The following is a 14,019-nucleotide window of genomic DNA, read 5'->3' as shown; positions in this document are numbered from 1 at the left end:
AGTTTTATATTTAAGTAAGTTAACTAAAAGTGGTTACTTTCATAATTGAATAACTAGTAATGAGTTACTTTTTCAAAGAACTATAACGCTTTACTATTCAAAAGTAATTTGAACAACACTGATGATGGTGTGGTTTAACTTGCAGGACAGGATTTGAAAATGACAACCAAAAAAATGGTTATTTTGTTTAGATGTTTGTTGCCTAGCACTTGTACACTTACCTTTTTGTAATAACGTGTGGCCGGGTAGTGGTCTGCACACTCTACATTGGGTATGCGCTGTCCGTAAGCAGCAGGCTCTATGCGAGTACGCATCATCTATTGTTGAATGGAAAGAGCCTTTTTTTCCCAGCAAACTCTTCTGCTTTTCCTGATGTGAAGCGGGCGATGGTGTATTTTGATTGTATTGTTGATGTTCGTCAACAGCACTTCGTTACAGCTCCTTCAGTTCTGAAAGCACTATAAAAACAAAGTTCGCTTTAGCTCCACAGACAATCTCCGGCGTGGCAAAATTAGAGAGTATGGTCTTATTGCAGCTTGCAAGATGAGAGCGTGACATGACTAAAACCAAAACCTATGATGGGAGTGTGTCATGACTAAAACTAAAACCTATTCTGAACTCCCATCATGACCCCAAAGCACATTACGCCTCAGTCTTGCAAGTCTCAGAGAGATACACTTGAAATTTGTTTCTGGAATATTGGCATACTGGAAATTGCTAATGGTTGTACCAAAATTTACAATGAGCAAAATGTTAAAATGTTAGATTTCACCATCAAGATAAACTTGTTTAAAGCCTTGTTCAAACTAAAAATTCATTGACAATTTTTTTTAACCTATTCTGTTCAGCTGCTTGACAGAGACTGGGAATCTGAGTGTCCTATTGGTCTGATCAGTTTTAATATATCAGACAGGAGTATGAGATACTCCCATTGTGATGATTATTCATGTGTTTCATTTATTAGGAGAGAGCAGCCAGCAGGAAGGGGTTATGGTGGGACAGCAAGGGAAATGGAAAAGGAGAGACAGAAGAACAAACAAGAAGAAGAAATACATCACCAGCACAAGACCAACGACCCGCCCCAGAGCCTAAGGAGGATATCCCGGCAGAAAAGAGGGGAAGGAGTAAGGAGGAGGACGCGCGGATGTGCTTGGTAAAACCTCTGACAGCAACTTTGCATGCAATCTTTGTTAGCTCATGGGCTGCCATAGACAGCGGTACTTACCTGGGAGGGTGGCATCGAGTGAACTTATGTTCTGCTAGTGACAAACTACTCAATTCGCAGAAGGAAGGAAGGAAAGAGCCACATGACTAGACTTCTATCATTGTCAACGGCACTGAAAGAGTTAAATGAATAGAAAGATTGTTGAAGTTAAAAAGTGAAGTTTAAAATAATGTGTAACCCTTCAGTCTTAGCCTCATGGTCATGTGCCAATATTTCCCCCCTTTTTCCTCTTTTCATCATCCTATAGCAGGGGTCCTCAAATACAAATCTTGAAGGTCCAAAATTGTTTGTTTTTTTTCATACAACATTTATGAATGTTGGTCAAGTACAGGGCAGGTCGGATGTAAAGGTGGTTTTCTTTTGACCAAACAAATATACAATGCACATTCTGTTTAAATAAAAATAAATTGACAAAACATTCTCTTGACTCAAAATAAAAATACAAAAAAAACATGCAAGTACAATGTTTACACATGTACACTAAATAATTGACAAGATCTGTCATTAAGGGGCAAACAATAACTAATGACAGTATATTTTGTAACTGTAAAACACTACTGGACAAAAAAGAAAACGTGCAAGTAGTACAGCACATGTTCCCATGTACAGAACATAAATGACAAGCTCTGTCATTAAGGTGCAAACAAAATAATTATGGACACTAACTTTAACTGTAAAACACTGCCTAGTGAGAGAAATGGCATTTGGGGGTCACAAAGCTGTTTTCTCACATCATCAGCCAGTACTTCAGTGCATCTTGTGGTTGATGAATCTCGGAGTGAGATTTGTTTAAATTTGGTTGTCATTTCCTCCTTCTCTTTTCCTTCGAACATTACTGCCATCACTTCAGTCATGCACATGACAATCAGTGAGCACTCCGTTGCAATTTGTTGTTGTGTCATTGATTTAACAATAACCTTGCTTGACTCTTGATATGACTGCTTCAACCTGTTAATTTATTGCCTTCTCAATTCTGATTCAGGAGGAAACTTCTCATCAAAAAAGCTGTGCCCTTTAACATAATTGTGTTTCACACTTTCACTTTTCCATCCATCCATCCATTATCTTCCGCTTGTTCCGGGGTCGGGTCGCGGGGGCAGCAGCTTTAACAGGGAAGCCAAGACTTCCCTCTCCCCAGCCACTTCAACCAGCTCCTCCGGCGGGATCCCAAGGCGTTCCCAGGCCAGCCGAGAGACATAGTCTCTCCAGCGTGTCCTGGGTCGTCCCCGGGGCCTCCCGCCGGTGGGACATGCCCGGAACACCTCTCCAGGGAGGCGTCCGGGAGGCATCCGAACCAGATGCCCGAGCCACCTCAGCTGGCTCCTCTCTACGCGGAGGAGTAGCGGCTCGACGCCGAGTCCCTCCCGGATGACCGAGCTTCTCACCCTATCTCTAAGGGAGAGCCCGGACACCCTGCGGAGGAAACTCATTTCGGCCGCTTGTATCCGGGATCTTGTTCTTTCGGTCACGACCCAAAGCTCGTGACCATAGGTGAGGAAATGTAAGATAAGCTTGTTTTTGGGTGCCAAATATACAGTATTATGCCAGTTTGCTCTTCCACAGCTATTATACGCGCACTCCCAAGCTATTATGAAGAATACAGTTTTAGCCATCGTCATGTGCTTACAGGTCATTGTTCACATTCTGCTGATTGATAGAAGCACACACATATATTGATTCATCACACAACGTCTCAGTACCTTTCCACCAAGCTACAGTACTATGAGTACAAATGTGTGTTTAAAACAATGTTATCTTGCCTGCTCAGGTAATTCAATCAGGAAGTTTTAATCGGGAAGTGTGACTGTTCAATCACTGACTAGAATAAGGAATTTGCCCGACCGAACCTGCCACGTTGGACAACAAGTGTTGTAACTGTACTTTACTCATCAACAAGCCCTCAATAAAAGCTGCACTCCTCAGGATGAAAGTCAGAGAAGCTTGCTGGGAGCCACGAGCTCCCATCAACCTTTTTCTCCTGACAGAGTAAAACCTTATCCCTGTCTCCGTTCTGATCCTCTCTCCGTCCTCCCTCAGGTCTTTTATTATTTTCTTAGTACAGTAGTAAGATTAGACCCAACATTTCTTGGTGCCGAAACCCGGGATCTAAAAATCCGCGTTCATCCGGACCGCCGCGGGGCCAACGGACGCCGCCGGGATATTTACGACCTTTTTCTCATGAACGGACGGCTGCGCCTTTGTTCCTGCGACGACCCGGATTGCCGGTGACAGGTCCCAGACGAACCAGGGCAGGACGGAGTGAGGTAGGATAAAGTTTAATTAAGTTGTTGACGCTTTCGGGTTTAAATACGGGGCGGATTGAATTGTGAAGTCGAAGTACTGACTCATAATAGTTCGAAGTACGGAACATCCGTTAAGTAAACCGTTGAAATTTAAACCATCCTAGTTCGAAGTACTGAACTATTGTGTGACGAATTGCGTGCGTTTAAAGGGTCTAAAAACGTTACGTAAACAGTAATCCTCGAAGGACTGAGGACTAACACACAGGCGATATTTTGCGAAGTAAAGACAAAATATTGCGGAAAGCGGGCCGAAGCACCGAGCCATAAAAAGTTATAAAAACGTCCGAACCCGGAGTCAGAGACAAGGTAAAGCAAACATAATAGCGTGATAAAAAGCAAAAGTGAAAAGTCCGTGCACGGCAATAAAATACAGGCGACCAAAACTGAACACAAAACAACTAGGGGATTAAATAGGCGACGTAAATAAAACGTAAAAGCGTTGCGTTTGAAAACTGATAAAAACCAAAAGTAAAAATGGGAAAAGAACAAAGCAAAGAGCTAGTATGTTTGATAAAAAGAAAATTAAGATTGTTAGAAATGTTCTTCATTCAAGAATAGATATTGTTCAAAATATTATTTGAAAGTAAATTCTTCTGAATTCAGGTGAGAAATGACCAACTTTTAGATGTATCGAGCTAATAGGAACAAATAATAATATTTACTCCAAGTAAGTAGAGTAATTTGAAATAGATCGACTAAATTAGATTTTGAAGTACATGGCAAAATACAGTAAGAACTGTCAAAAAGACTTCCCATTAATTCTTGGGAATGATAATAGATATCAATGCAAGTCTTATAGATAAAGATAGGTCCAAATGTTGATTAGCAAACTCCTGTTGAGGAAGGAGCAGCGGTTTGGTATATGTCACAAAATGAATAAATATTAATAGCTGATGAAAAAAGTTTTAGCAGACGTTAGAGCAATTCTAAACTTGCCGCTTTTTAAGAATGGCAGAAATAGTTTAAACTAGGGAAAAAAGTTGTTACAGGGAGTGTATAAATAATGATAACAAATCAAAAGTTGGGATTAAAAAACATTCTAAAATTCACACGTCAAGCAGATAATTCTACCAACCTGGGGTGAGATACAGGTGGATGTTTTTTAAGTGCACGAAAAAACATTCTTTGTTCTCCTCTAGACTGCTGAATTATCCTCCATTATAAATTATATGGATGTCAGTTGAAAATGATTGGAATTAAAAATTGAATTGAATGCTATAAGAGGTAGTGTTTACTTAGGTGTTAAAGAATAGACGAGAAGTCATAGTGGAATAAAAAAGATTGCTTAAAAGAGTATATCTGTCCCACAATACCCTCCCATTCAAATGAAAAACTTTGCCTGGGTAAAAAAGTCTGATTTTGACTTATGTGGACAACACACTGTGATATGGAAAATTCAAATTTGAAATAGAAATTTAAATTGATTACAAAATTTACCCAAAATATACCCTAGGCCTATTGAGATACTGTATTTGACTAAAAACAATTAATTGAATAGATTATAATTGCGTCATGGAATCGTAATTTTTGGATCACGTGTTGATGAATCTTCAACAGTGACCCAAAGGTGAAAAGACATTTTTGTCAGCTCTAAAGAAATTCCAAAACAAAGACAAATTCATTCCATTTTTGTAATCTTGAGTGGAACATTAAGGCCACTGCAAAACTCAATTTACTGATTAAAATGGGAGCTGACAAAAAATTGATCATAAGCAAATATTGGCATTTGCCAAGTGGAAATTATTATACTGGGAGAATTGTAACTCTGTAACTTTGGGTTGATTGCGGAACGTAAACTGTTTTTGATACGATAATAGTAACGGTAACACAAGTTAAAACAATTACTGGATGTAATCAAACTACCGAATGCGTTAGTCATTTGTAAATGTGAAGCCAAATTGATGGCCTTGATAACGTGTCAATCCAGAACAGGCTAGCAGATGAAGCAGCCAAGATAGCGGTTGTAATTCAACGCAATAAAGCTAAAATACACCTATTGGCTGAAACTGAACCGCAACAACTAATAGATAAAAAACTTAAAGGCTATAAAAACATAGCATCGCAAACAGAAAAACAAAAATGGGCGATGAAAGGTTTCTACCTAAATTATTGATCATATGGGCAGCTGAATTGAGCCACATGATTGTCAAGTGTCTACAGGGGGGAGGATTGAGTTGGTTAATAATTGGTTAATAGACACTATGACAATTGTGGCCCAATGTCTTCAATTCATGCTTGAAAAAATGTCTTCAATTCATGCTTGGAAAACAAAAAATTTTTTTCAACCAGTGTTTACTTTGCATAAACAAGGTTAAGAGAGATGAATAAGAGGGAGGTTCCCAGAACCATCTGAACTATTTCATACATTGCACATGGATTACATTGAGTTAAATAGAGTATTGGGGAAAAGATATTGCCTGGTGATAATAGATATATTTTCTAGATTAGTTAAGATTTTTCGTAACGCATTTGAGGACGAAAAAGCAGTTATTGCATGTACAGACCCCAGTCTGCCGGACTATTGGAAAAGACAAAAGGACAAATTAGTAACAGACTGATGCACAAGGAAAGACTTTGCCACCTTTTAGACTTCCAGATTTAACTCCAGGACCTGTTAAAGGTTCTGGCAGCATTCCAGCTCACATAAAGAAACAGTTTGATCTAAGACAAGTTCGAGACAACAATGATCTGCCAGAATGTTCCGATCCACAGACTCTCAAGGTGCGGGTCGGAGACTTGGTGTTCCTGAAAGTGTTGCAGTGTGCCAGGTTGGACAGTGAACGCTGGGACGGTCCTTAAAGAGATGGTTGGCGTCAGCCCGACTGCAGTGAAAGTCTACGGATGCGCTGGAAGAATTCATCAATCCCAGTGCAAGTTTTCCGGTTGCCAGAAGGACCTAGCGACGCCAGTCCACCAGGCCCTGATTCCTAATGTCCCGACCTCACCTAAAGTCATCAAGAGCGGTGGAAGTGTTTTCCGCCGGCGGAAGGGTTTTCCGCTCTGCTGGCAGTCTGTCCGCTCCTGTGAAAGACCAGAGCCAAGCCTGTCTCTCCAGGGGACCAAGTCTTCATAAAAATCAAAAGAATTGGTCCAGCCCACGTTGGGAAGGCCCCAACAAGGTTCTCATCACCACACCCACAGTGGTCAAGGATGAGTCTGACACGGACAGTGACAACGAGGACACTCTTGTCTAAAGCAGATCTACCGTGCACTCATCGAAGACACCTTGGCACTCTACATATGTCAAAAGAGTTCCTGAATTTACAAACATTTAACTGTCGCATTTATCTACCATATTAAAGTGTATGTTGTCCGTATTTTTTCCAGAGATGCCAGGCAATGAGGCTCTCGTCCCCCCGAAGGGGGGAGGGAATAGGGGAATTTTGGCCTAGCAGGTTTTCGCCCTTATCTGGTTTCTCAACTCCAATGTTGTGGTGTACTGTTGACAATTGTTACTGCAAACCCGTCTTGAGAAAAGTAATGGTTAGATGTTAACGCCAAGTGCCAATTGAAGCACTTTGTTTTAAACCCACAACAGGGGGGAAATGTAAGATAAGCTTGTTTTTGGGTGCCAAATATACAGTATTATGCCAGTTTGCTCTTCCACAGCTATTATACGCGCACTCCCAAGCTATTATGAAGAATACAGTTTTAGCCATCGTCATGTGCTTACAGGTCATTGTTCACATTCTGCTGATTGATAGAAGCACACACATATATTGATTCATCACACAACGTCTCAGTACCTTTCCACCAAGCTACAGTACTATGAGTACAAATGTGTGTTTAAAACAATGTTATCTTGCCTGCTCAGGTAATTCAATCAGGAAGTTTTAATCGGGAAGTGTGACTGTTCAATCACTGACTAGAATAAGGAATTTGCCCGACCGAACCTGCCACGTTGGACAACAAGTGTTGTAACTGTACTTTACTCATCAACAAGCCCTCAATAAAAGCTGCACTCCTCAGGATGAAAGTCAGAGAAGCTTGCTGGGAGCCACGAGCTCCCATCAACCTTTTTCTCCTGACAGAGTAAAACCTTATCCCTGTCTCCGTTCTGATCCTCTCTCCGTCCTCCCTCAGGTCTTTTATTATTTTCTTAGTACAGTAGTAAGATTAGACCCAACAGTAGGAACGTAGATCGACTGGTAAATCAAGAGCTTTGCCTTTCGGCTTTCACTTTTAACAGCGCAATTTTCTTTAAGCAGTTTAAGCACATAGGTTTGGTACATGCAGTTGGTAAAATGGATGCATATTTGTCAGTCCTTTCCTCATTGAAACGGCAATTTTTGTTGTCCATTTTTTTCTCTTGGTCAACTTTGACCATCACATTTTGTTTCATGTAGATTCATGTAAACAAACCGAATAAAGTGCTGGGTGCAACTCGTGTTTCACACTGCTGTGGTCTGTTCACTCTAGCTAGTAGCATGCAGGCTCTCTCAGCCAATCAGCGCATCCATGCACGCTCTCTCAGCCAATCAGCGCATCCATGCACGCTCTCTCAGCCAATCAGCGCATCCATGTATGCTCTCTCAGCCAATCAGCGCATCCATGCAGGCTCTCTCAGCCAATCAGTGCATCATTCTCATAGAGATAACAACAGAAGTGGGAACATGGAACATATTTGACTAAAAATGAAACAGAATATAGCGATGGAATAGTAGCACATAGTGATAGATCGGTGATTCATACAAATAATATATGTTTTTAAAAAGTTTTTATTAAGTGCCATTTGCTCTGGGTCCGCTAAGAGGTGTGCCGTGGTCCGTTCGTGGATTGCGGTCCACTAACTGAGGACCCCGGTCCTCAATTAGGATTTCTTTTAAATATCTGTATTGTCTCGCAACCATTTAAGTAATATGTCACCTTTATTATATAACTTTTTAAACATTTGGAACGCAGTTTAAATAAACGGTCCACTTTTCTTGCTTAAATATTAACATTTTATGTGATTTGTTTGTTAAATGCGAGTGTGACAGTACTGTGAGATTGATTGGTTGATCTTTGTCAGAAGATGAGTGGCTAGTGCAAATTGACGTGAAAGAAGGTAGCACTGAGTAATTAAGTATGCAAATCATGAATTTCTTAGACAATGAATAATGGGCGTCGCCAGACATATTTCACTTGGGCACGTGCCCCAGTATTGAGCTGCAGTGCCCAAGTTTAATTTTCACCGGTAAACAGTGGTGGGTAGCAATACGTTACATGTACTCCATAACATTTACCTTGGTAATTTTGGGAGAAAATTTTACTTCTAAGAGTAGTTTTACTAAGCCATACTTTTTACTTTTATTTGAGTTGATTTGTGAAAAAAAAAAGGCTAATCTTACTTCGCTACTTTGGTGTGCACAAGAGTTGTTACATTTTCCTCTTTATGGTACATATTAGATTTTTTTTGCCAGTGATGTCAAGAGTAGCTCTAACAATTTCACTAATGAGACATTGCAACAATATTCACATGACTCCATTACACCAATCAGACGCAAGCTTGCTGTTCTATGAACACGCCAGCCTGTTCATTCAGTCTTTAAAGCACAATAAAAAATGAAAGCTACAGATTGACCACGGAAAACTGGAGATATGTTCCTTTTAATTTCATAAAAGGAACTATGAAAGAACTATCAACTATTGAAACTAGGAACTAGTTTCTCCACTAGAGGGCACTTACTGCTTTACAAATACTCCTTTATTTCTGTCCTTTTTTTTTTCTCTCGCCGGAATTCAATTATTTTATTTTTTATTTTTATTTTTTCCTTTGGCTGAATGTGGTTATTTAATAGGTTATTGTACAGTATCATTATAACAACAGTTCATATCGATAACTTTGTGCTGAGAAAAAATACCATTGGTAAAAAAAAAAAATGTAAGCAGTGACTAACAAAGTTACTCATAACTTAAGTATTCTATTCACCAAGTATTTTTAAAAATGTAATTGAGTACATTTTTTGGACGACTACTTTGACTTTTACTTCAGTAATATTATTTTGAGGTAACGTTACTCTTACGTGAGTAAAATCTTTGGCTACTCTACCCACCTTTGCTGGTAAAAAAGGAAAAAAAAAGTACTTTGGAGTTTTAAGTCTTTATAGCATAATCCACAGAATGTGCCTATTTAATATGGTCATAGTACTCAAATCACTCCATATACACAATCTGCACATGGCTTTTTAATATGGTAATTTATCTATGTAACTTTGACAATGCCTACCGAGTTGACACTTTGCGAAGCACCTTCGGAAGATATGCCGTTCATGTGTATCGGGAGATCTGAGTTAGTGGAAAATCGTTCTGATGTGTTCTAAAATCATAACGTGGGATAAAACATAGTTGCCTCAAAGAAGAGTAGTTCATTTTAATGCTCCAACGACACCATGTAATAAAGAATCATTTTTTCGATAACTCCAACAACACGTGAATGCACCATCAATATTACGGTGCGCGCGGCAATCATACAGTTGATGGTGCAAATTACATCTTCCAACCTGCTTTACAGGTTAGTGCGAGATAAACTGCCCATCCTTGTTGTTCGCTTTTACATCTGTGTTGAGCTTTGTCTAATATTGTGTTAACATATGTGGTATTTGAACGATATCAATAATAATGCTATTTATTGCTATTTGTTTAATAGACCAAAATGAATATAATCAATCTGTGTGAATTAACTGCCCATCTTTAGCTATAACCTGTAACAATTTTGTATGTGTGCTTATCTTTATTTTCAGCTGTTTTACAAGCATTTTATTTGTTACTGCAGTCCCTCTAATCTGTAAAAAGATTTTTTTTCCCTATTTGACTTAAACAGCATTCATTTTGCAAATGGATATTAGAAAGTTATTTGCTCGCAGCAAGGATAAATCAGCAAGGAGGAATGAGAGAGGTAAGCTAGATAACATACCTAGGCAACATAAACCATTTTTAGGCATGGGTGAAAGTGAGCCAGAACGGTCAGAAACGCAGTCCCGGTATAAGATTCAGGGCCAGAACGTGGTTGCGGCGCACGGTGCTTTGATTCCGAAAATATGATGGCAACTGTCAAAACGCTATGTAAAAAAAAAATTTAAAAAAAATGCTAAGCTGCCACACATGCATTTCATCTCCAACAAGAAAACAATCTACCAACATCAGATTTGCATACACAAGTGTTAACAACAAGCATAATAAAGTGCTTGTGTAGCGTAATCCGTTTCCACCAATATTTATTATATTTCACGGACAGCAAAAAAAAAAAACCAAAAAAAAAAGGTTGTTGAATTGATGTGACAAAAAAGGGCAATGTAACATTTAGATTTGATCCATTTTATGTTACATTGCCCTTTTTTGAGCAAGAAAAGAGTTGAGGAGGCTTATTTATCATATTTAGTTTTATTTGCTCTTATGGGGAGGTTCACAACATCTTAGCTGTCAATGTGCACTTAGGACTAATATTTGTTCATTTATGTTCGGCTATTTATTCATTTCCTTATGATTAAAAAAAAAAGTCAATGTTTGTGCGATCTTCAAAATATATTCCATTTCACGCTGCACAATACAAGTCATTTGGACATTTTTTTCAATGTATGTTACTTATATCTTATTAAAAAAATAAGTAAATGATTACATTAACTTCAATTATAATTTGCATCCTATGTTCTTAAGTAGTTAAAATTGAGATTTGGCATTTAGTATGTGAGGAAATGAGGGAAAATAAAAATTAGGAGATGGAGGTTGGGGCTATTGCTGTTTTTGTTCACTTTTATTTTGCAACTCATTGGAAAAAAATACGAATGAAAATTTGTTTTTGTATGTGTTATAGAGATAACTGTGCCAAAACAGTTTTCTTTGCATTTCAGTAGTTTCAGGAGCTTTGACAACCCCCCCCAAAAATAAAAATAAATAAATTAATTAATAAATAAATATTCTGGCTCCATGGCGACCCTCACGTCGTTGAGAAACACTGATTAATTGCATTCCCCGCTTTTAGGTCACAATCTATCAGTTGAGAAACACTAAATAATTGCATTTGCATTTGCAGTGATAGGAGAGTGCAGGAAGAGGCGAAGATGAGATGGAAGTTGAGCAGAGGTGAATTAACCATCAACAAGGGAAATTCAAATTTTAATTTTGAATATTGATGACTGAAAAACTAAAAGAAGTCACTTCTTTACAGATACGTGTATTTTGGTTTGATTGTACATTGTTTAAAGTGCTGCCCGTTCGTTCTGTGCCCCAGTATTGTATTAGGTCTAGTGATGCCCCTGCATCAAACCAATTTATTTTCCCTACTTCCAGGAAATATTGACAATTATTCACGTTGATGTCTACGTTTACATGTTGGAAAGAATAAAATGTGCCAATACACTTTATTAAACAAGTCTCTTTCCATAAGGGCACACCTGATCAAGGTGTTTCGTTTCACTTTATACCTGCTCTGGAGCATGAATTGTTTTTGTGCGACTAATAACTAAATAATAGTTTTAAACTATCCGTAATGATCTGTATTTACAGACTTAATCCCTTATTTTGGATTTGCGCAATGCCCCCCTAGACAAGGAAACGACTGGTAGTCTTCTGTGGCATTCCAGAAAACTTTTTAAATTCAGTTCCGCTTCTGAACAACATTTGTTGTGTAGAATACGTCTAAGGTCGTTAGTCATACTTACAAAATTATCCGATCATCCAACCTCTAGTTGCTTCGTCTTTCGGTGATTTATGTGTCGAACACAAGGTTTTGAGAACTAACAGAGTAGTTAGAACAAAATCACGGTGCACAAAAAAAAATGAAAGAAAGAAACTACGTACCTTACGCTTATTAAAATATGTTTAACAGTGTACAGGCCGAAAGAAGTGACAGACGTGTTACAAAGGGTGCCCTAATACTCACCTAAATCGCCTTGGTGACACCCAAAAGACGTTCGATGTGCGCGACAACATCATCCATTCATTCGTTTGTCGTTAAGAGTCCACGTGCTCTTTAGGTTGGTTTAATGACAGAGAAAAGGTTTAATGAGCTACACTTGTGGACGCGAATGTGTGGATGACGTCGCAGATCTATTGCTTTTTAGTCATTTTTACTCTGGAAGACGAGTGCGTGTGTGGTAGTAAGACCATGTTCTATCATTGGCATGTTTGAACAGAGCCGTGCCTGACCCCCCCCCCCCCCCCCCCCCCCCAAAAAAAAAAAAACACCCACATCAACCCCCCCCCCCCCCCGCAACAATAGCTAAATTAACAAAAAATGTTCATGCACTCACACATAATGGCATTGAATTATTTCTTTTTCTGAAATCCATTATATTCAATTGTACCATAATGAAACTGCAGCAATTAAAATAATAATTCCCTAAAAGCTATTTTACATACAAGTAAAAAAAAAAAAAACAACAACAACAACAACAATATAAATACTGTAAATAAAAGCAGAATTGCAACAGTCTATTCAGCCCTCTTCTTCTGATGAAGCTAGAGTTTACTGGCCATAAACAATTTCAAGACTGAGCCATACACATGTAATATGTATGGCGGACAACACTCAGGTGACTTGAAGTTCCGCTCTGAGACCCCCAATTTGGGCAAATTTCAAAATTGTCCTACATGCATGTGTGATACGTCATTGGAAAGCTTAAAATCTAAATTTTCTGGGGAAAATATTTGAACAGGAGGGCTTTTTAAAAAAATATATATTGTGATGACCCTTTGTTTGGCACAATTCACCCACCGTACTTGTGTGTCCATTTGGCCGTGCGCGTTACCGGTTACGTCAGTCACGTGACACAGACACTTAAAGGGGAAATGTGAACTAAGGTTGGCCAACCATGTTTTTGAATAATATCAATGGCTGAACAATTATAAGCATATTTTCTTCTTTTTTTTTTTTTTAACACAACCCTTCCAGATTCTTTGTTTAACCCATAGCAACGCCCTTGACAACGAAAATGCTTTTCTTCGGCAATCTTCGGAAATCTTCGGAAATTACGTCACACCGGGAAGTGCGAGGGAAGTCCGCCATAGAACAGTATTGTTTGTTGCATTGCTTCTCGGTAAGATGCCACGACGGTGTGTGGCGATGTTTTGTTCTCACTCAAACAAAAAGTTGGATGAGTGGCCAAAGGATAGCAGGGCACGTAAATGGACATCTTTCATTCGCACGAAGCGAATGAATTTCACGCCATCATCGAGTAGTCTTCTCTGCTGCAAACACTTTGAAGATGCCTGCTTCCTTAACCGGTCTGCTTATGATCAAGGATTTGCCAAAAAGTAAGTGTGATTTTTGGATAGATGACTGATGACTTTGTCAAAGCAGAGCTGCCAACTGTTGTGGAATGTACAGTAGAAGCTAGCGACGTTAGCCGAAAGCCAACTCGTGGCAATAGTCGTGGCATAGTTGTTGTTGTGTTCGCTAGTGTTACGTCCCAAGGACGGCTCGCGAAGGGCGTAACATAAAACGAGCCACACAATTTCACAAGTGGCACAAAGTTATTTACACAACAATCAAACTCGCAATGAATATGTACA

The 14,019-nt window shown here is 39.0% G+C and overlaps 1 protein-coding gene across 3 annotated transcripts in view; it reads right to left on the bottom strand.

Moving 5' to 3' along the window:
• The window catches only part of LOC130916373 (tetraspanin-18-like), a 91,115-nt gene extending 78,502 nt beyond the window's left edge, over positions 1-12,613 (bottom strand). For all 3 annotated transcript variants that reach the window (XM_057837056.1, XM_057837057.1, XM_057837058.1), the window contains exons 1-2: positions 12,389-12,613; positions 222-458 (exon numbers count right to left, since the gene is read on the bottom strand). In XM_057837056.1, the coding sequence (XP_057693039.1) occupies positions 222-317 (96 nt within the window). In that variant the 5' untranslated portion in view covers positions 318-458; positions 12,389-12,613. The remainder of the gene's footprint in view (positions 1-221; positions 459-12,388) is intronic.
• Positions 12,614-14,019: the final 1,406 nt, after the last annotated feature.

The sequence above is a fragment of the Corythoichthys intestinalis genome, chromosome 5 (assembly GCF_030265065.1).
Source record: "Corythoichthys intestinalis isolate RoL2023-P3 chromosome 5, ASM3026506v1, whole genome shotgun sequence".
Lineage (NCBI taxonomy): Eukaryota > Metazoa > Chordata > Actinopteri > Syngnathiformes > Syngnathidae > Corythoichthys > Corythoichthys intestinalis.
Note: the sequence above shows the minus strand (reverse complement) of the source record. Positions and strands in the feature narration are given on the sequence as shown.